Here is a 23,693-nt window from a genome sequence, read left to right as displayed (position 1 = left end):
AAAGGGCTTTGATAGCGTGGAAATGAAGATACGGTTGTCTGCCGCCATGCATGCAGCCAGGATTGGTTTATTTTGTTGGCTAAAGTTTACACCGATAATTAAGGTGTTTCATTTTTCGTGCACTCCCTTAGTTCAATTTGAAGGTGTCTAGTCTAGTTTCAAAGTTGATTACTTGAATGGTCATTGACTTATTAAGACTGTTTTTTAATGTCACTTTTTGTTATGTCAAACAAAAGGACACTCAAACTGAAAATTGACATATCCGGTCACCTTTTAATAATGTAACACTTGATTTTTTCAAGTACAAAAATAGAAAAAATTCAACCGATTTTAATAGAAACCTCCTATTCAATGCACTACCCAACTTTGTAAAATCTCTTTATATGCTAAACAAATGCTGAGAAGGTCCAAAATTAGTACCTATAATTTTTTTACTCTCTCCGTCCCATATTAATTGTTCATTTACAAAATTAAGATAAAATTAATTAAATTTTTTCCATCTCACTCTTACTATTAAATGTACTTGAAAATAGTCAATATTGTTTAGAATGTATTTATTTGATAGAAATAGGGGTAAGATAGTAAAATATACCTTTTATTTATAATTTCTTAAGGAGCGTGCAAAAGGGAAAGTGGCCAAGTAATATGGGACGGAGGGAATTTGATTGCTTAAATTCATCTTCATATAGTTGCCGTTCATATTCGAATTTTGATGCTAACAAATATACTAATTGAAGCTAGATGACCCTTTTTAACTTAGATATATTTTTTCGTTCATTTTAACTAAGATCAGTTAACTAGAATATAAGTCATATCTGATATCTTAGATCAATTAATTGTTACTGACCATGAACTCCTAGTTTCAATTTAACGCTATTAAGGTAGAAGCTACAAATGAATTATATTTAACCAAAATGGTGCAAGGCAATTTCGACTCCCTGGAGAATTGGATGAAAATCCGAAAATCCTATTCCCCTGGTCTACTTTATGTAACAATCAAATTTCCTCCCAACTTTAGGCTATAATCATATATATATTCCTCTCCAATCTCAAAATGGACCATTAGCAGTTGCTTTTTATAAAAGCAGTGTCTATTTTGCCTTTTAGATTATCATCCTCCTCATTATGTGTTTTTTGTATGATTATACTTAATTAACTTTCTTCCATTTTTGTTCTTTTTTCCATAAAGCTGTTAATTCTATGTTCTTCTTTTGCCCTATAAAAAGTTGGAGTTGCTAGTAGTTCTTCTTGGCTACTAAGCCGATGGGGCTTTTGGGGATTGGGAGGGTCATGGAAATTATGCAGAAAACTTGAGGCTTACTTCAAGAGTGAAATTTAAACTATTCATATTTAGTACAGAAACACTATATAATTGCTTTTGGACAAAACGTTAAGCCTAACTCTAGGATTTAGGTAGCTTTTGCAACCTTGTTTACAGGCACATTGCTCCTGTCAGTCCTGGTCAAATAATTTGCTCCAGCCACTTATATTTTGGTTATTAAACGCACATGATTAGCGAATTCTCAGCTATCCTTATTCCTTTTGCTAGAAGCCCTGATGATTATTTAATGAAGCGAAAGGAACAGTAATTTGCGAGTAAATAATATACTAAGGAACATGGTGATTATCGAGCAGAATTCCCAAGGAGTCGGTCAGCTGAGCGAAATTCAAAATGTCGAAGAAGAAGAAGAACATGGGCAAGTGGTAAAATTAAACTGTCTTGAATCACTCAACCTATCATGCATAACATTATAATATAACCACTCTTTAACTTTACAGTTAGGTTTTAACAAACAAGTTCAGAACACGAGAGCTAGCTCGCTCTCCCATTTTTTATCAGTGGGTGCCCCTTGTTCTTTTGTGTACATCTTCAATATTTAATTGACAACGGGTTAAAAAAAAAATCAGGGTGTTTGAACTGATTTATTAATTAGTCGTTTGGCTTTGAGGTGTAAACACATAGTTCTCTGAAAATGTAATTACCAAAAAGTCAAAAATGTTTTAACCCACATGGCCACATTCGTTTACCTTGAGGTGTAAACACAGAGTCCTTGAAAAAATTTAAATCATCATTATTTATTCTTTTGCAAATCGTTCTGTATCGAGGGTGAATAACGGACTACCTGAAAATAAGTAGCTACTGTACAATTTAGCAATAAATTTTAGCAGGTTCCTTTTCAACTCCATGAAATAGACAAAAAAATCAGATGTTCTCTACTCTGTTACTCTTTGTTTAAAATTACTATTTTGTTTATTTAAGCTGGCAAGTAAGTATCTTTCAATTCATTATGATTGGTGATTAATCTCTAGTAGTAGGGGGATCAACAATAAAAATGTGCTTATAGAGTCAAAAATTAAAGCTGAAATTAAAAACTAGAATCGAGGATGATGGAGTCTTAAAACTAGTTGACCAGGGACTATGTAGAGAAAAAGCTGTAAGGTAAGTTTAAACAAAACTTTAAACAAGATTACAAAATCGTCGAGACAGAGTGTGAATTGTGAAGGTAACTTTTGCTCTTTGTTCCACCATTCCCCGCCAAACTGTAAAACATAGAAAAGTAATCCCAAATTAAACCCCTTTCTTAAATTTTATAAAATAAACAACATAAAAACTTCCTATATGTCAATATTTATCCCTTAAAAAGATAACAATTCAATTTGTATGTGGTCTAAAGGATACGCGGTTTGATTCGTTAATTATGCAAAAGAATAACAACAATGAACAAAGATTAACAATAAGAAAGTAAAGAGATAGCCTCAATTGACTTGAAGAACAACACAACGATTGGTCCGAACAGGAGCTTAAGAACTTCGAACCCGAACCAAAGTATATAGAATTACATTGCCTTTGATGTTTACAGAGCTTAAGAATTAGGATTTTTCGTATAAGTATGCAGAGAATGAGGTGTTGACTTATGAGGGCTTACCTCCCTATTTATAGTACAAGTGTTTGTGTTATACACGGTAACTAAATCAATCATGGGGATAATGATTCCCCAAATCTCGAGTATAGTGGCTGGTGACGCGTCATGTAGCGTGACATGCGGAGAGGAATCCGCAACGGGCCGAATTTCTCGGACTCTTATCAACTGAAGTATAAGACTCTTCGGATCCTGCTGCATCCGAATAACTAAGTTCGAAATGTTTCTATCCGACCAATCGAGCCCAAATGGACCTGTCGCTCTTTGTTATTGCTCCGGCCAACGGGTCGAAGCCTTGGACGCCGGTTTACACATCGTATACAATCAGTAATTTTGAATTGTTTTTTAGTTTTTTTCCACTTCAATGTACTTAATTAGTTATACCTCGTGTTTTAACACTTAACATATTGTATAATGAATTAACTAGCTAATAGTATTTCTGTAAAATTTGCATGTATAAGGAGGGTTAAGTTTATAATTTTAAAATATGTAAGAGATGTATCTGGAATTGAGTTATACTACAGGAGACTTAGCTTAATTTACTCAAAACAAAAGCTTTCAAATTGGTTTCCAGATTAAAATTTATTTCACTAAAATTAGAAATACAATGCCATGGCGGAACCCCATCAAATGAAATGGGTTCAAGCGAACCCCATTCGTGGGAAAATCATACTACGCCAGTAGGATGAAAACAAATACTTTTTGTTTATGTATAAATTTTTTAATCTGCTCGACTTACCTAGGTCACAAGTTTGAAAATTTTAAATCTTCTTATTAAAATCAATAACTCCACCACTAATGTACCAAGCAGTCTAACGTCTCACGTCCTCTTCTTTCGATTATACTATACTAAAATAATTACTTTGATTTGATCGCACCGCTATATCAATCTTGTATTTAAAACATACTTGATCAGTTGATTGGCAAGATACTCTAGCTTAACATTTAAGCCCGAGGTTAAGAATGTTATTAACAGGTATTATCGGCTCTGCATCTCAGTAATTGTACCCCGGAATGTACGGAAAATGAAGCTGTGGAGGTTTTTAACATCCCTGCTTAGGAATTAGGAATTTTAGAGTCTTGGTTAGGGGGTCCAATTAGGTTTGTTTGGACTGTGAAATTTCAAACTCTGGGATTTGGGAAAAGGGAAGTATGTGTTTGGCTTTTCAAGACATGGGCACATGAGAGCAATTAGAGGAATGCTAAGGCAATTGGCATGACCGCCGTGGGTGTCGCTGATTCCTCGATATAGGGACTTAACTTCATGCCATGACAAAGTTTTTTTTGACCATAACAATAACCTTATTACCCGTTTGGGAACTTGCATTTTGCCTAGTAGGTTAAAAGCTTTGCTTTTGTGCTTTCCCAAAACCACGAATATGGCTAATTGTTGAGGAATAGAGAAGGCACAAATGTCAATAGTGAGCACTGAGAAGTACTTACAATATGAAGGCTTCAACTTACATAATGCAAACGGTAATTCTGTAATTCAATAGACATTTATTTTTAAAAAGCTTATTACATTGACAATCCCATAAATTTGTTAGCAAATTTCATTTAGACGCTCGAATTATGACGTATTCCAATTGAAAAAACCTGAGCACATGATAAAGTATATCTATTAGACACTTTTGGTTCAAATTTTGGAAAAAACTTCGGCGTATTTCAGCCCATTACGTAGATAAGTTAACCGCGTAAAATATGTATCTCCTTTAATTATACAAATTCAACTTAATAAGCAGTAAAATCGCAGATGTTTTCTAATTGAAGCTGATGGTATAATTAATGGAGGTGACATATTTTACGTGGTTAACTTAATTACCTCATAGACGGTTGAGAGCACACACAAAGGTTTTTTCAACATTTGAATCGAAAGTGTCTAGTAGGAACACTTCATCATGTGTTCACGTGCTCAATTGAAACAAGTCATAGTTCGAGTGTCTAAATGAAATTTATTGGCAAATTTAGGGGGTTGTCAATGCATTAAGCATTTTTAAAAAGTCTATCGAATATTTTTCAGAATGATTTATTTATTTTATGGAACTATATTTAGTGTACATAGTAAATAACTGACAGGCAATTTGCACGATTATCCTTATTTGGGGATGGTCTTTAATTTTTTCCCTCAAATTGTTGGTCTATACCCTGAGGTTCTCGGTTCGAATTCCGCCTCAGTTTAAAAATAAATAAATTCGCAAGACAGAGTTTTATAGCAAAATTAGGCCTTAAGGCAAATCTCTGCTTTAAGGCCTATTTTTTGACAGAATAGGCCTAATTTTGGGCAAATATTAGGCCTTAAGGCAGAGGTTTTGCGAAAGCCTCGCCTTGCGTTTTTTTTTTTTTTTTACTGAGCGGTTCGAATCCAGAACCTCGGGGTATTTTCGGTTACTTTTTTAAGCGTAAGACAAGATTTAAAGACCAACAATTTGAGGGATAAAAATTAAAGAGCAGCTCTTTTGAAGGTCAATCCGTGCAACTGACCCGGCAATGTATAGAGGGCAATTGGCGCGAATGCCCCTCTTTTGGGCTGGTCTTTAGATTTTGCCCCTCAAAATGGTGGTCTTTAATTATTGCCCTTCCCAGCAAAACTAACATAGTAAAAAGACATTACTACCCCTAACCGTTACATATAAAACACAACAAAAATCGTTATTCTCAAATCCTTCTATCGTTAACCCAGCCCAACTTTTTTCCCAAACCAGATTTCTCAATTATTCAAATCGTTGTTTCAAGCCAGATTTCTCCATTGATTTTGCTGCTACAACATCAGTAAAAGGTACAAATCTTAATTCAACTCAATTTAACGATTTTATTGAGTTTAGATTGTTAATATTTGAAAAAGATCATCTTCTACGACCTGATTATTAAGAAACAGATGACATTACGCATAATAAAATTATTCAGCAAAATAGAATCAATTGGATTTAATGCTTTGTTCTGATTTTAATTACTTTATACCTTAATTAAATTAGTATACAATGCTTATTTACTTGAAATTGTAATTATAGTAAATTCAATTTAAATCAGGCAATGCTTATCGATTTAAACTTGAATTAAGGTAAACTGTGTGCAAATTTAGAACAAGTATGCCGGAGGAGGCAAAAGTTCAATTTACAAAACAGTAGAGTATGCCGTTAACGGCAATGTTTTGAACCAATTTCATAACAAGTATGCCGGAGAAGGCAAAAGTTCTGGTTTATGTAGAAGTATAAATTAGTCCAGTTGTGTCAATCTTCTAATTGGAATAACTGTTGCAGGCATTTGATTTAAATTGGATGAAGGTAGAGGAGGTTTTCATTTATTTTTTTTAACCAAAAACAGTTACTGCATTATCATCAGCAAAACAAAAATTGATTATGCCGGAGGAGGCAAAAGTTTAATTTACAAAAGAGTAGAGTATGCCGTTAACGGCAATGTTTTTAACCAATTTCATAACAAGTATGCCGGAGAAGGCAAAAGTTATGGTTTATGTAGAAGTGTAAATTAGTCCAGTTGCGTCAATCCTCTAAATTGGAATAACTGTTGTAGACATTTAATTTAAATTGGATGAAGGTAGAGGAGGTTTTCATTTTTTTTTTATTTTTTTTAACCAAAAACAATTACTGCATTATCATCAGCAAAACAAAAAGTGCTTATGTCGGAGGAGACAAAAGTTCAATTTACAGGAGTAGAGTATGCCGTTAACGGCAATGTTCTGAACCAATTTAATAACAAGTATGCCGGAGAAGGCAAAAGTACAATTTACAAAGTAGTAGAGTATGCCGTTACTGGCAAAGTTCTGAACAAACTTCTGAACAAGTAAGCCGTAGAAGGCAATACTTCTCTTTAGAAGCCATTAAAGTAAAATTCTACAAACCTAAATAAACTTACACTTCATTAACATACATTTAAATAAATATATATATATATATATATATATATATATATATATCCACAAAACATAAAATCCTAACTTCATAAGTACCAAACTACCATCATCAGTTCTAATTTCACGTGTACCCATTCCAAATTGCCCCATCGTCAACTTGGCCAGTGTGCTGGAATAACCTCTGCCTTACAAATCGTAATTCTCTTCGCAGATCATCATTTTCTCTACTTAGAGCACCATAAAGAGCCCTCAGAAAATCTATATCTCTTTTGATATCAGCAATTTCATGAGTAATTTGCAAATTTGCAATATTAGGATGGATTTGGTTATGAGGATGGGCATGTTCATGTGCTTGCCCGTGGCCACCATTAACATGTACAATGTGTTGATTTTGGTTCATTTTGTATGTGATTATATCTGGTTTTCAGAAGTAAAGTGTTTTTTTTCCTTCTTCAAAGTTGTGTTGGTTTATATAGAAGTATAAATTAGTCCATTTTAAATTGGAATATCTGTTGCATGGATTTGATTTAAATTGGATAAAGACAGAGGAGGTTTTTCAGTTTCATGAAAATAACTGTTGCAATTTCATTGGAATAACTGTTACAGAAACAGTTACTCCGTTTTTAAAGAATGTTGGTAGCGGCAGAACTTCTGTTTACAAAATGGTAGAGTATGTCGTTTCAGGCATACTTCATGACTTTACATACAAAGCCTGCTGGGAAGGGCAGAACTTAAATTTTCAAAACTAACAACTTAAATACATTTCATTTTGGTTTTTTCTCAAGTGAATCTCTCTTTATGCAGGAAGTTTAACAAAAAAAAATGACACCAAGATGCATCTACGTAGCCTTCAACGGCAAATGGGACGCCGCCTACAATTATGTTAATCATGAAACCAAGCTAATACTTGTCAATGATGGTGTAAATTTTCAACAATTCACTCAACAGATATTTGCGGGGCATACACAAGATACTCAGCAAAAAGAGGCCAACATATGGTTTGACACCAGTGAGAAAAACATCCAAAGGGATGCGTGTAACAAACGACATTGATCTTCACACTTGCTTGTACCTGCTCAACAACAATGACAACTTCAGGAATTCCCGTTTCATATTAGAATTCGATTCAGCTGATGCGGAGGACAACCCATTACAAGAACATCATAATGAATCTATCATAATGACAGAAGGACAAACCATAGAGGAAATTGACAGACAACTCTGCATTGCTTATGAAGAAGACATGTCTGAAGTTGGATTGGATGACGAACAACACAACCCTATTGGACATAACCTTGGGATTCCACTTGAGCAGAGCGAGATAGTAACTCCTAACCAGTCACCTCAGCAGCTACAATGGCAACTGCCAAACATTGAGCAAGTTGTAAACAATGACCTTTCTCAGCATCCAACTTCAATGAATGTTGTATCACTTAATCAGAGCATGACAGTTGAAGAGACACAAACACAGCCATGCAACAAAACAAAGACACTAAAAAGGAAGAGGATACAAAATGATACACAAATTTTGACACCTAGTGCATCGATTGATCAAATAGAAGTTGGCATTTTATTCAAAGACAAAGATACCGTGAAAAAGTGCATGAATAACATTGCAATTACTCGTCATCAACAGTACAAGGTAGAAAAGTCATGCACGCAATGGTATTACATCAGATGTGTTGATCCAACCTGCATTTGGCGTTTCCACAGTTCAAGGTTCAGAGGATCAGAACTTTTCAAAGTAGTTAACTTTGAAAAGAGACATAGTTGTTCAATAAATTTCATCACCTCTGACATGAGGAATGCAACTTCAAAAGTCATAGCGGAATACATTACAGACCTAGTACGCCATACACTACAAGAGATAACACCCAAATTTGTCATTGAAGAAATGAGAAGCAGATATGGCCTGCACATTGGTTACCACAAAGCATGGCGTTCCCTCCATTGGTTACCACAAAGCATGGCGTTCCCTCCAACACGCTTATAATGTCATAAGAGGAAGCCCAGAAAATAACTACACACTTCTACCGCAATATCTTCACATGATGAAATTAAGAAATCCTGGAACAGTTGCTAACATCAAATGGACCGCTGAAAATAAGTTTAAATATGCTTTTTTTGCGTATGGAGCATCAATTGAGGGTTGGAAACACTGCAAACCAGTAATGATGGTGGATGCAACCTTCTTGAAATCAAAATACCGCGGTGTGCTCATGATAGCAGTGGCAAAAGATGGAAACAACAACATATTTCCTCTCGCATTTGGTATTGCTGACTCTGAGAATAATGAATCATACAAGTGGTTCTTCAGACACGTGAAAAAGGTGTTTGGCACGCGCAAAGACCTATCAATTCTTTCCGATCGCCACTCGTCAATTGCAACTGCAATCAAAGAACTGTATCCAAATACCCAGTATGGAATATGCATCTACCACATGGAGAAGAACTTGCAGAAATATTTCCCATCCGAAGCGATCCTATCACTGTTCTACAATGCAGCAACTACCTACAAACAGGCAGAGTTTCGTACCTATGTGTCACAGATACAACAAATCGACCCAAAAGCTGCAGAAGACATAGAATAAGAACCACTGGAAAGATGGGCACGTTCATTCCACACCAACAGGCGTTACAACATGCTCGCAACAAACAATGTCGAGACAATGAATTCTGTATTGAGGAAAGCAATGGAGTTGCCAATAATGGCATGTATTGATTACATCCAAAACAAGCTGCAAAATTGGTTTTACCAGAGAAAATTGGACGCAACAGAACCGTCCCATGACCTGACATATTGGGCTGAAAAGATTCTGCTTGAAAAGATAAGTAGAGGCTTCACAATGAAAGTAAGTACATTTTACCAACACACACTTCAATATTAGTTTGGTGAGAAATGCATAGTTTAATTTTAACCAAACACAAAAGTTATGCTGGATAAAGGAAAAACTATCACCCTATTTTTATACTTCGTTCTGCCGGAAGGGGCAGACACTTGTATTAACTAGCATGGAATTATGCCGGTGAGGGCATAACTATTACACTGTTTTTATGCTCACAATGAAAGTAAGTAGATTTTACCAACACACTTCAATCTTAGTTTTATGAGCAATGTATAGTTTAAAATTAACCAAACTTATGCTGGACAAAGGAACAACTATGACCCTATTTTATACTTAGTTCTGCCGGAAGGGGCAGAATCTTATTTTCAATGTACAGGAAGTATGCCGGAAAGGGCATAACTCTCATATAATCTGAAAATTGCCACAAAAAATATCACTCATTTATATTGTCAATTTCCACAGGTAGAAAACATAACTCCCGACAAATTTGTTGTGAAAGATGAAGGATATCAATACAATGTAGACCTGAAGAATATGACTTGTGAGTGCTTGGAGTTCCAAACTGACGAGTTACCGTGCACACATGCCATGGCAGTTATAGACAAAAGAAGTTTGCCAAAATCTACATACTGTGCGGACTGGTTCAAGAAACAAGCCTGCCAAGAGACATACAAAGGTGAAATACTATCAGTTGGAAATCAAGACTCATGGATTATTCCACAAAACATTATGGATATTAAAATAACGCCGCCTGATGTTAAAATAAGACCTGGAAGAAAACAAACAAAAAGATATCGCCCAAGAAGAGAATCAACAAAGTACACATACAGATGTGGTAGATGCAAGTTCTTTGGACACACTAGGGCAACCTGTAACCACAGTCCAGCTCTCAATCCATATTCAAGAAGATACAGGAAGAGGAAATTGTCATCCTAACATCACACTCTTATACATGGTTTATATGAATTTATCTTATGATTCTGGACGCATAATGCACACTCTGCCTGAAAGAAATGGCAAAACTTTGGTATTACTAAGACTGAGACTTCAAGCATCTTATCACTCATTTATTCTTCTGTCCATTCTTTCTTTTATTATTTTCTTTTATTAAGTTGTTATCTTCTTGTTGCTGATAATAAAAGACTATATAATAGCAACAGATAAATGTCCCTACATGAAACCTACAATTCTCTACCATAAAACATTGAGGAAAAAGAAAAAATATCATCAACTTTAATTATCCAGTTTTATAATTTATGCCTCCTCTGACAGGTATAACAGTTTTTGCCGGGGAAAATAGCAAAACAAAATTGGTATCTCAAAGACTACATCCTGGTAAGTTTAATAAATGTGTGCCTTGGGACATAACAATATTCCTTCTCTCTGTTGTTTTCAAGTTTTACATTTATGCCGGAACTGGCATATGTCTTCCGCTTACAAAATAAATAAGTATGCTGTTAGGGGCATACTTATGTGCTTTGTTGTTTATAAAATATTTTAAAATGCTGAAAAATTGGAAAAAAACATTCAGCACAACACAATTAACTTTAAGTAAAATATTTCATTCATTCATAGTAAAATTTCATTCATACAAATTTTGGAGAGCAACAAAAAAAAAAAAAAAACATAGACTAAAAATAAAAATTCATTCATACTAAAACAAAAATTATGAGCAGATCTAGTCTATAACTACAATCTCCTCCTTCTTCTTAACAATAATCCCTATGCCAGCATTGCACTCAACAAGCCTAAAGCATAGAGTATCTCCTTCCTGCAGCCCGTTGGTATCAACAAAGTCTTTCCACCCCTGGCAAAGCCGCCGATATGCACCAACTTTGTAAGTCATCTTGTAGTAATGCCGACCATAAAACACATAGGCTTCGTATTCAGAGTTCGGAAGACTGTCTGAGATGTCATTTGGAAGGATCTGCAACGAAATAAACACACAAAATTATTACTAAAAATAAGGATGAATGGAATAAAAACCCAGATGAAAACAAAAAAGTTTCTTGATAACATTTACACATACAAAGTCATCGTTAAGGACATAGGACCTGCTTAACCTTTTCTCGAAATTCACATCCATTGTTATGTGGCAAAAGTTGTATAAGAAAGAGATAAAATGTGAGTGAATGTAAAAATGGTCTAATTTATAGTGTAAAATCATAAGTATAGTCAAAATACATTTAATTAAAGTTAATAAATACGTTTGACTGCCCAAATAGTTGGCGTCTCAACTAATCCCAATAAAATGCATTCTGACTGGTCAAAAAAGTTAAATGGTTTTGTCTTTGTTGCTGATTGTGGCAAGTTCTCTGAACTTAATTTCTGCCTGAAAGGGCGGAACTTCTATTCATAAAATGACAAAGTATGCCGACCCCGGCAAGCTCCTATTACATAACCATCTTAAAGTTGTGATGCAAAGGGCATAACTTTGGTTTTCAACAAAATAACAGCATTACGTGACAAACAATCCCCAATAAATGCATTTTGGCTGGTCAATAACTTTAAAGGGTTTGTGTTTGTTGCTGGTTTTGGCAACTTTACTGAACTTAAATTATGCCGTAATGAGCAGAACTTCTATTTACAAAATGAGAAACTATGCCGACCCCGGCAAAATTCTATTACACAACCACCATGAAGTTGTGATGGAAAGGGCATAACTTGGATTTTCAACAAAATAACAGCTTTTATAAACAGATAAGTTGAGATTAAAAATGAACACCATCAAATTACAAAGGGGCTTAAAGTTGAAATTTATAACACAAACAAACTATACAAACTTAATTTCTGCCGGAATGGGCGGAACTTCTATTCATAAAATGACAAAGTATGCCGACCCCGGCAAACTCCTATTACATAACCATCATAAAGTTGTGATGCAAAGGGCATAACTTTGGTTTTCAACAAAATAACAACATTACGTGACAAATAATCCCCAATAAATGCATTTTTGGCTGGTCAATAACTTCAAAGGGTTTGTCTTTGTTGCTGGTTTTGGCAACTTTTCTGAACTTAAATTATGCCGTAATCGGCAGAATTTCTATTTACAAAATGAGAAACTATGCCGACCCCGGCAAAATTCTATTACACAACCACCATGAAGTTGTGATGGAAGGGGCATAACTTGGAATTTTCAACAAAATAACAGCTTTTATGAACAGAGAAGTTGAGATTAAAAATGAACACCATCAAATTACAAAGGGGCTTAAAGTTGAAATTTATAACACAAACAAACTATACAATCTTATAACATTTACAAAAAACACAAAGGGCGCACGAAAAAAAAATTACATGGTGCAAAAATAACTAAAACAAACTATTTTTTTCCTTTCTTCACAGATCTAGCTCAACTAAAACAAACTATATTTTTGCTTTCTTCATAGATCTTGCTCTCTTTTTCATCTCATAATCACACTCCATATTGTTATGCTCATGATAATCACTTCCAGCTGTATCTGGTGGCGTGTCATAACCCTTTTTCAGCTTATCTTTCCCATGACAAACCAAATTGATTGACCACTCTTTCATGTAGTCCATCAAACCAGAACCATCCCAATCAGCAGGATTTTCACCACTAATCAGCATATCAACAAACTTGATCAAAAAACGACCACAATTATAATCTCTGAAAGTCATAAAAGAGAGATGTTTTAGAACAACAGAAAACCAAAAACAATAAACAAAAATAAAAATCAACAAAAAACAATGGAAAAAGCTAAAAAAGATAAGAATGAAACGTACGATCCTTGCTTTGGACAGGCAGCCCAGGTATATGTCAGATTACTGAAGTCATTGTATGATGCCTGAATAATTGAAAATCATTGACCTCCAACAACTTAGGGACCATACCACAGTAGGCCTCGAGAATAAGAACCAAACGATCATCATTATGATTGAGTGAGTTATAAACTACCAATTTACGATCATCAATCATAAAAACAGCAAGTACATAGTGAGAAATTGCTTTAGGATCATCAGATCCTGGGCGAATAGGAATTAATACCCTGTCGACATTCTCCCACGATATACCACATTTTCCTCTTTGCCCATACACAATATTACTCAGCAAAAATGCATCATTACTGCCGCCAGCATACCAGTGGTAATTAACCGGGTCTTGGTAGTATCTATTGATGTCAAATTGCACAAGCTGATCAAACATCATATCTACGGTTGTGTACTTAACAGCACTGAAAGCTGGAGGATGATACATCATTTTCTTCCTCAAATAATATAGCATCACATCAATATGCTGTGTTAAGGAGAAAAAAAAAAATTAGCGATTCAGCAATAAAGAAAAAAAAAAACAAGAAGCAATAACTAATAGAAAAATAAGAAAAGAAAAAGTAAAAGACAATCACGAACCTCATCATTAAGCGCATAGAAATCATGGTACAACTCCAAAAAAAACATCCTATATTTTGGCTCAACATCACCCAACTTATAAACTTCACTCAGTTGGTTCAACTTTCCAGGATACATTACCTCATCTTCTTCCCTAATTAAAGAAAAGGGAACAAAAATTAGAAAAATACAAACAGAAGTTTGGTTCACAGAAAGGAAATTTTATGAATAAGGTTTGCCGGAAGAGGCAAACCTTATGCTTGAAAAAGGGAAAAGTATGCCGGAAGGGGCAAGATTTGGGTTTCAAAAAGTAAAAGTATGCCGGAGTGGGCAGAAAATAACTTTTAAGAAAGCACACAATAACTAAAAACTTACCCAGTAGGTCGAAATCTACTTGCTGGAAGATTTTGAGGATTGATAAATTTTTTCCAAAAGGTCACGACAATTTTGCTTTTGAAGTAATGGAATGGGCACATCCTTCTGTACTGTTCATCCCGGTCACTTTCGTCCTTCCGTGACCCAAAAGGAAGATCGTTTCGTCCAGAATATAGCATCCATCCGGGTGCCTGGGTATCACCCACTACTTTCCTTTTCCTCTGGCGCCTTGTCTTCAAGGAAGATAGCACTTCCGCCACTTCAACAACAGGTTCTTCTTCAGCAATATGAGGGGTTTGACTAACAGTTTTCTCTTTGACAGCGGAAGAAGCGACATTTACAATATCTTCAAAGGACACATATCGAAAATTGTCCTCCATTCCTTGAGAGTTCTCACCCCTTCCATCAACAACAACGGACTCTCTTGGAGTACTGACTTGAACCGGGTCTGCATTGGCTGGTTCGCTCCTCAATGGCTCAACCGTATTAATAGGCTCGGGCAAGTCTGCATTGGCTGGTTCGCTCCTCAATGGCTCAACTGCATTAATAGGCTCGGGCATAACCCCAATACGAGGAACAACATCGTATTCATCACCCTCGTTAGAAACTTGAGCTTCAGGTGTTTCACGTCTTATATGCTCAAGATTTTCAAGTGTTGTTTGCTCAAGATTTTGAGCCATATCTCCTTTTGGTGGAGATACAATGGATTCTTCGCAATTGGCGTCACCAAACTGTTCAACGCCCAATTGTTCCTCCTCAACAACCTACATAAAGTAACAAATTAAGAAACACAACATCCGTCATCAAAGCAAAAATATTAAAATAAAAAATAAACAAATTCTGCAAGTGGTAAAAGATTGAAAATTATGTCGAAACAAGCAGAAATTAGGTACACAAAAAGGAAAATTTCGAAAAATATGTCGGAAGGGGCAAACCTTATGCTTGAAAAAAAAAACGTATGCCGGAAGGGGCAAGATTTAAGTTTCAAAAAGTAAAAGTATGCCGGAGACGGCAGAAAATAACTTTCCAAAAGAGATGAGTATGCCGAAGAAGGCAGAATATGAGTTTCCATATAAAATGTGAAAGTATGCCGGAAGGGGCAAGAGCTAAGTTCAAAAACTAAAAGTATGCCAGTGTAGGCAGAAATATAACTTTGCGAAAAAAGATAGTATGACGGAGTAGAGAGAAAATGAGTTTGCAATAAAAGGGTTGATTATGCCAGGAGGGGCAACACTATCATTTGCATAAGCAAAACAGAAAAGAGCAAACAAAGTGTTAAAAACAACAAAGTATAGAATGTAAATTTACCAAAGGCAATTCAGCCTCAACATTTCCAGTTGCATTTCCTTCAGCTTGAGATACAATGGATTCATCATGATGAGGCGACACTAACGTATCACCCTCTTCTATCCTATCATCTCTGGCAGGATATAAATCTCGTTCGAGATGATCAGAAACCACCACATCTTCATCTTGAATTTGCTCAAGATTTTCAAGCATATGTTATTTCGGTGGAGAAACGTTGGATTCTTCACGATTGGCGTCACCAAACTGTTCACTGGCAAATTGTTCCCCCACAACAACCGACATAAAGTAACAAATTAAGAAACACAACATCCATCATCGAAACAAAAACATTAAAATAAAAAATTAACAAATTCTGAAAGTGGTAAAAGATTTATGAACAAGTTTTGAAAAAATATGCCGGAAGGGGCAAACCTTATGCTTGAAAAAAGGAAAAGTATGCCGGAAGGGGCAAGATTTAAGTTTCAAAAAGTAAAAGTATGCCGGAGTGGGCAGAAAATAACTTTCCAAAAGAGATGAGTATGCTGGAGGAGGCAGAACATGAGTTTGCATATAAAATGTGAAAGTATGCCAGTGTAGGCAGAAATATAACTTTGTGAAAAAGGTAGTATGCCGGAGTAGGTAGAACATGAGTTGCAATAAAAAAGGGGATTATGCCAGGACAGGCAAAACTATCATTTGCATATGGGGAAACAAAAAAGAGCACACAAAGTGTCAACTACCAGAAAAGTGTGCCAGGCAACTTAGATTTAGAAAACAACAAAGTATAAATGTAAAATTACCGAAGGCAATTCAGCCTCAATATTTTCGATTGCATTTAGAGATTCAACTTGTTCAACATCTGTCTCCATGGAACATGTCACATTTGCTTGGCCTTCTCCAAAAACATCTTCAAATGCCACATTTAGAGAAGCATTTGCATCTTGTAATGTTTTGCGTAATTTTCTTCTCTTGTAAAACAGGATTTTGCCTCCCAACTCTGTCTCATCAACAGTTCTTTCACTAGAACCGGCTTGCACATCTTCCATCTGAATTTCTTGATTACTTTCACCCTCAACATTAGACAAATCAACACCGTTGCCCCCCTCGTCTCCGGTGGCAGTTTCAGATTCCCAAAATGCCTGTTCAAGATCAGCAACATCTTCCTCAACATCAGACTGCACCGATCTTCTTCGTTGCCCAACGGAAGATTGCTCAACATTTTTACGAGGCATGGCTTGTTTAGTTTTCCTTTTAGCAGCAGCACTTTTACGAACAGATCTTGTGCTCTTGCGCCTACCCATTTCAACATGACGAGGAGAATCAACATGTCGACGAACATTTTCAGCATGAGAAGCAGTTTGGGATTCAAAATTTAACCCTGCTTTTTGCAAAGCAGAAATCAGCTGATCCATCCGGGCCTTCTTCTTCTGTTGATTATTCAAAATCCTATCCAATTTAACATTACAAACATTTTCCAGGAACTGTGAATATAAACAAATAGAGCAAAGTGTTAAACTCAAGAGAAAAAAAAAGGAACAAAACTTTTACAGGAAAAACAGAGAGGACCCGTGAGAAATACCTCAATGCGACGCTCTAGAGAAGAGCTTTCACTGGATTTGCCAGCAATATTGGCATCTTCAGATTCACTTTCATCAGCACTTGAATTGTCCGAAGATTCATCAACCACCCCTTTACCTCGCTATTGAAATAAAATCCATACAACAATAATAATAAATAATGACATCAAAATAGAAAAAGAAAAACCACATTAAAAATTAAACGAAAAGTAAAGGGCAATAAACACCATTACCTTTCCACTCGTGTACTCTTCGGATACAAGCAATTTCTCCACCTCATTGAAATGTGGAGATTTCTTGCTGACATACGACAACATCAGAGGTTCACGACAATTGCCAATAATATCAACATATTGTTTGCGATAGTCATTGAACCTAGACCAAACCCAAACACTAAAGCCAAAAATAAAACCAACAACACCATAATCAATGGTATGTCTGTTTGTCCCTTGCTTATATATTGATTTTAAACACCTCAGGAGTTCGGCAAAACACAAAGACCCCCAATTAAACTGCTCAAACAATTCAGTGTCCTCTATGTATACAATATGCTGCCACAACACCTTTTTATCAATTCTACCGCCTAATAAAACACGACCAAGAATGTATACCTCTGCTAGCATCACCGCATCAAGGTCATCTTCAAAATCTACATTTTCAGCACTCATCACATTCTTCAAATCCCTCATTTCCAAATTCCTTTTACCATCTCCAACACCAAAATATCTTCTCAAAAGACGACTGCCATTGGTTTTGTTATATTTAGCATAGAAAGATCTAGGAGGTTCAGTAATTGATAACCCAGTGACTCTCTTAAATGATTGCTCTGTAAATGTCACAAGTTTATCTTGTATATTAAAATGCATTTCATTGGTTTCAGAACACTGAACTTCCGACAACAACATAAAATTCACCAAGATACCTGACATTTTTATATTATGTAATTCCATAAATTTCCCAAAAGGACGATTCTTCAAAATTACCAACTGTTCTTTTGTAAGAAATTTCTCAACAAATTTAACAAACTTTTCATCCCCTCGCCATACAGCACTGATGCGTGTGTCCGTCCACTCTTCCGGAGGAATATAATAGTCAGCAACTTATCCAAATTGTCGTCTCATGATTTAGCACACTGACATGAGCAAAACATAAAATTCAATCAGGAAAAAAAAAAGGAAAAAAAAAACACATAAAAAACATTACCAACAAAAATACATTACCAAAATGCATTACCAAAAACGTAAAAAGGAAAAAAAAACAAAAAACCCTATTCAAATAAAATACAGACACAAACAATTGAAGAAAATAACTTATCAACAAGTAATGAAATAGTAACTAATAACTTACAGATGAAATTGAAACCCCACTAAGAGAAATCAATGAATGATAAAGATGATATAGAAACGTGACAAAGCAACTGTCTTCTTCAACTTTAAAGTGAACAAACGAAAATAAAAAGTAAAATACAGGGAGAGCGGGCAATATATATTGAACAAAAAAAAATATTTAAAACTGCACACATACTAACCACGTGACAAAACTTATGCCGAAAGCGGCATAATATAAGTGTGTTAGGAATAAAAGTTTGTCTTTGTACGCATAACTGTGTGGCTTTATATAGAAGTTCAAATTAGTGCATTTTAAATTGGAATAACTGTTGAAACGATTGGATTTCAATTGAATGAGGATACAGGGAGTTTTGCAGTTTTTTCTAAAAAAAAAAAAAAAAAAACCAAAACAGTTAGTGAAATTTGAATTGAGGTAACTGTTGCAATTATTGACAAAAATACAAAGAGTTTTCAGTTTTTTTTTTTTTAAAGAAAAAAATTAATACATTTTCAATTGGAAGTAAATGTAGAAATACCTATTAGAGATATTGGGAATAAGAGTCACTTTTTCATTATCTTTTTTTATTTCTAGCGGAAAAAAAAACTGTTACTACGAATTTAGAAGTATGCCGGAAGGGGCATAATTTCTGTTCCCAACGGGTAAACTTATGCCGGAGGCGGCAAGATTAAAATTATTGATTTTTTTTTTTTAAAGCAAAAACAGTTACTAAAATTTAAATTGGAGTAACTGTCACAACTATTGACAAAAATACAAAGAATTTTTCAGTTTTTCTTTCCATTTTTTTTAAAAAAACAAAATAATTAATACATTAATTGGAAGTAGCTGTCGCACTTATTGGAGATGTTTTGGAACAAGAGTCACTTTTTAATTATCTTTTTTATTTTTAGGAAAAACTGTTACTTCCATCTTAGAAGTATGCCAGAAGGGGCAGAACATCTATTGAGAAAATGGCAAAAGTATGCCCGTTAAGGCAGACTACAGAACACAGTTTGAAAAAGTGAAACTTCATTATATGTACAGAAATGAAAGACCAATTTACATATACATCATTCGAAAAAGGGAGAAACACAATAACATAACACTTGCCGTAAATAACAACAAAAAAATCAATTCACTTTCCTAACTCTTCTGCAGTACAGTATATATCTTCAGCAGCAGAACTCAACCGTTTCTCAACTGGAGTACTGATTGGTGTAAGCAAATACCAATTAGGATAACCATCATCTTCTTTGTTTCCATCCTCGCATCTCGGACGTTTTCTACTACCATCTTCTTCTTTGTTTCCATCTTCGCATCTCAGACGTTTTCTACTATCTTCAACAGCAGCTGCTACTTCATTTACATTTTGTGATGCTTCATTAGAAGAAAACAAAATATCTCCGCGTTGAAAAGCATCATTAATTGCAGCAATTTCTTTAAGTGCTTTTTTTTGCGCGGTCTTTATTTTCTTTCACATATTCCTTTTCAAACTGAGAAATAGTTTGAGTTTTATCAGACAGTTGACTTGATGAAGAAACAGCAGCATCACAGAGCATATCGAGCATGGGAGACGTCTCATTTTTTGTAGACCTTGCTTTACGAGATTTCTTTTCGCTATGTAGTCGAACTAAACTTTCAACACAATGCATCACATAATCAAATTTACTTTTCAAACTGTCAAGTCTACTTTATAAACAAGTTCTTTTAGCACTTTCAGAAGCTGCTACACCTGACTTTGTTTCATCATGTACACGAACTAAGCTATCCACAGCATTAATCGCGCCAACAAATTTTTTATCCAATTCTTCGAAACGGCTATCCAAAGACTACAAAAAAACGAAAAAAAAAAAATAAACAAAGAAGAAAAGAAAATGAGAATAAACAAAAACAACGAATGCAGCATGCAAAGTATACATATCATATTAACAAACTCAAAAATAAAAAAATAAAAGGCCATACCTTTACTTGATTGACAATTGTAGATCGTTCATCATCAAGTTGCTTCTTCACACTAGACAAAACACCCTGTATAACAGATCAATAAAACAACACATTACTTTTGATGTCACTAAATTAATGTTGAACAAGTATGCCGGAACCGGCATAACTGAAGTCTGAAAATGAAAACAGTTTGCCGGTAGGGGCAAAATTCAAATATGAAAGGAGAACTGTATGCCGGAAGGGGCAGATTTTAAGTTTGCAAAACCAAAAAATATGCCTCAAGAGGCATAAACTTTCATTTCCAAAACCAAAACAGAGAAGACTGCAAAATGTGTTACCTACAAAAATTAGTCTCAAAATGAGAACAGTATGCCGGTAGGGGCAGAATTGAAAATATGAAAGGAGAAATGTATGCCGGAAGAGGCAGATTCTACGTTTGCAAAACCAAAAAGTATGGCTCAAGGGACATAAACTTTAATTTCCATAACCAAAACAGAAAAGACTACAAAAATGTCTCCTACTAAAATACTATACCACAAGGCCTCTAACTCAAAATTCAGTTAAACAACCAAAAACACAAAAAGCAAAGTACAACTTACATCAACTATCTGAGAAGTAACTTCAGATGGCAAAACCGCACGGGAAGAACAAGGGCCTGAATCATCAGGAAATTTAAGTGCAACTGGATAATCCAGCATCTCTTGTTCCGTACCAACAACAACAGCATGGACAATAAATTTCTTGAATCTCTATAACACAATATAAACACATAAATTTAGACAAAAACACAAAAAATAACAAGAGGGAAAAAGAACCAAGAAAAAGAAGCATCAACAAAAGGGGAACACATACTTTTTCAGCATGGAAGAAATTATCAGTAATAACTTTATAATCAACTTGCTTTGAAGGACCCCAAGACAACATACGAGGAGACTTCAGACCATGAAAACTTGAAAACCCTCGAAAGATAGGGAAAACCTCCAACAGCCACACATTTAAAGCGTAAGGGAAACCACTAATCATATAACGTGTAGATGGCGTGCTCTTGAAAGTCTTCACACAACCACGAATCGACCGTACCAACCAATTAAAACTAAGAGAACCCCAAGGGTAAGACACCCGAAGACTGTCATCGTCAATTATCTTCATTAGATGACCTTTAACAACACATTTCTCGTTACGACCCAACAAAACCCTCTCCAATATATAGACCTCAGCAAGTCTAACAGGATCACTAGATCTTTCCCAAAAACCACCAGTACGATTACTTGACTTGTTCTGTAAAAAACTCCTGAGATCACACAACCTTATTCTATCCTGATTTGGAAAATAAAGTCTCAACAATCTATTTGGTCTGCTAGACACAACACTAAAATCGCCAACACAAGAATCCAACCCAGTAATAAGACGGAAAGACTCGGAATCAAATACACACACGCGATCAAAAATCTTAAACTTTAACGCACTATCATTACTAGATGAAAATTGCGATAAGATCAAGCAATGGAAAATACTATCACTCAGGCGGACATCAACCAAATCCATAAACTGTCCAAACACACCCTTTTTCAACAACTCCAATTGAGAGACACTAAAAAAGGACAAAATCAAACTCCGAAAATGAAAATCACCACTCCACATGCCACCTCCTTCAACCCAATTTTCAAACTTAACCAAGGGATGTTCCTCCTATAAAAGACAAATTAATGTCAACATAAACCAAGAGTTTACATAAGAATAAACCAAAAATGAGAATGAAAATAATTAACATATACCATGATAAAAAATCAGCCCCTAGACTGGTACACAAATACCTATATAATAGAAGAAAGAACCAAAACACATAAGATTGCATAAAAGGCCAACATTATTAACAAAACAACACCAAAACACATAAAGATTGCATAAAAACCAAAATTATTAACAAGACAACACCAAAAAATCAAGACACACATAAATTAATTTAATTCATGAAGTTATGCCGGAACCGGCATAACTTCAGTTTCAAAAAGCAACAACTCTGCCGGACCCGGCATATGTTGCCTTAGACAAACACATTCTTCACAAAACCTAGATTATTAAACAAAAACAACACCAACAACATAAAACAGCTGTTCACGGACAAAACTTCAAAGATTCAACAAAGAGAAAACCAAAACGCATATCAAAATCAACTAAAACATATTACGACATTCATAATACGACATTCAAAAAACCAGAATATATACACGGGGAACGAAACTAAAGTTAAAAAAATCATACAGACACTGTAACAAAAACACTATAATTTGAAATAAAAAAGGATCAATTAAATATAAAAAACGACGAAGACAAAGATATCAATTCAACATAAAAACAAATATTGAAACGAGCAAAATATCCAAATTCGTACCTAAATTTTAGAACAGATAAGACAGACACAAAACAGATGAGGAACGAAGAAGCAAAAAAAAAAAAAAAAAGGGCAAATGACGAAATAGAAAGGGTTTTAATGGGGTAAGAGTAATTTCGTCAAAAAATATTCATTAAACAGGCGGCAGGGGCAAAAATTAAAGAAGGCATAAATGAAGGGCAAAATATAAAGACCAGCCCAAAAGAAGGGCACTCCGCGCAAAAAAAAGATGTATAGAGCCAATCCAGGCAGGCCCAGTTATTGACTTGTGGGAGAGTTTGGCCCAATAACTTCTTCTCGGGTAGGGCTGGGCGTTCGGTATTCGGTTCGGTATTTTTAAAGTTCGGGTTCGGTAATTCGGTATTCGGTAATTGAAAATATATACCAAATACCGAACTTTCAAACTTCGGTTCGGTATTTCGGGAATCGGTAAATCAAATTTCGATTCGGTTCGGTATTCGGTAATACCATTTTTTTGCTAGCAGCTACATTCATTCATCATGTGCAAGAGTTCACATCACAATTTTAGAACAATTTTAATCAAGTTTAAAAGAACAATTTTAGAAAATCATGCTTCAGAAGAATGTTGTTCTGTATAGTCTCTTCTTTTATCACACACTTGATCAGAGGCAGTTTGTTTTCTGAAATCTATCAACAATAACATAAGAAAAATATACACACACATACCAAGAAAAGTTTAAAAGGCAGCAGAATTCGAAATAAGCTCACCAATCATCATAACTCAAAATCTCTAGTAGGTATAAGTTTCACATATCTTGAACTCACTAAGCATAAAATAAATTCAGCTAC

The 23,693-nt window shown here is 35.1% G+C and overlaps 1 protein-coding gene across 1 annotated transcript; it reads right to left on the bottom strand.

Moving 5' to 3' along the window:
- Nucleotides 1-19,900: 19,900 nt before the first annotated feature.
- Nucleotides 19,901-21,947, bottom strand: LOC132634267 (uncharacterized). The gene is made up of 3 exons (XM_060350541.1): nt 21,344-21,947; nt 21,091-21,240; nt 19,901-20,575 (listed from the first exon to the last, which is right to left on the bottom strand). The coding sequence occupies exons 1-3, from the start codon at nt 21,638-21,640 to the stop codon at nt 20,468-20,470; spliced, it is 555 nt and encodes a 184-aa protein (XP_060206524.1). The 5' UTR covers nt 21,641-21,947; the 3' UTR covers nt 19,901-20,467.
- Between the last annotated feature and the right edge of the window lie 1,746 nt (nt 21,948-23,693).

This window comes from Lycium barbarum, chromosome 3 (assembly GCF_019175385.1).
Source record: "Lycium barbarum isolate Lr01 chromosome 3, ASM1917538v2, whole genome shotgun sequence".
Lineage (NCBI taxonomy): Eukaryota > Viridiplantae > Streptophyta > Magnoliopsida > Solanales > Solanaceae > Lycium > Lycium barbarum.
This window is presented reverse-complemented; position numbering and strand designations above follow the sequence as displayed.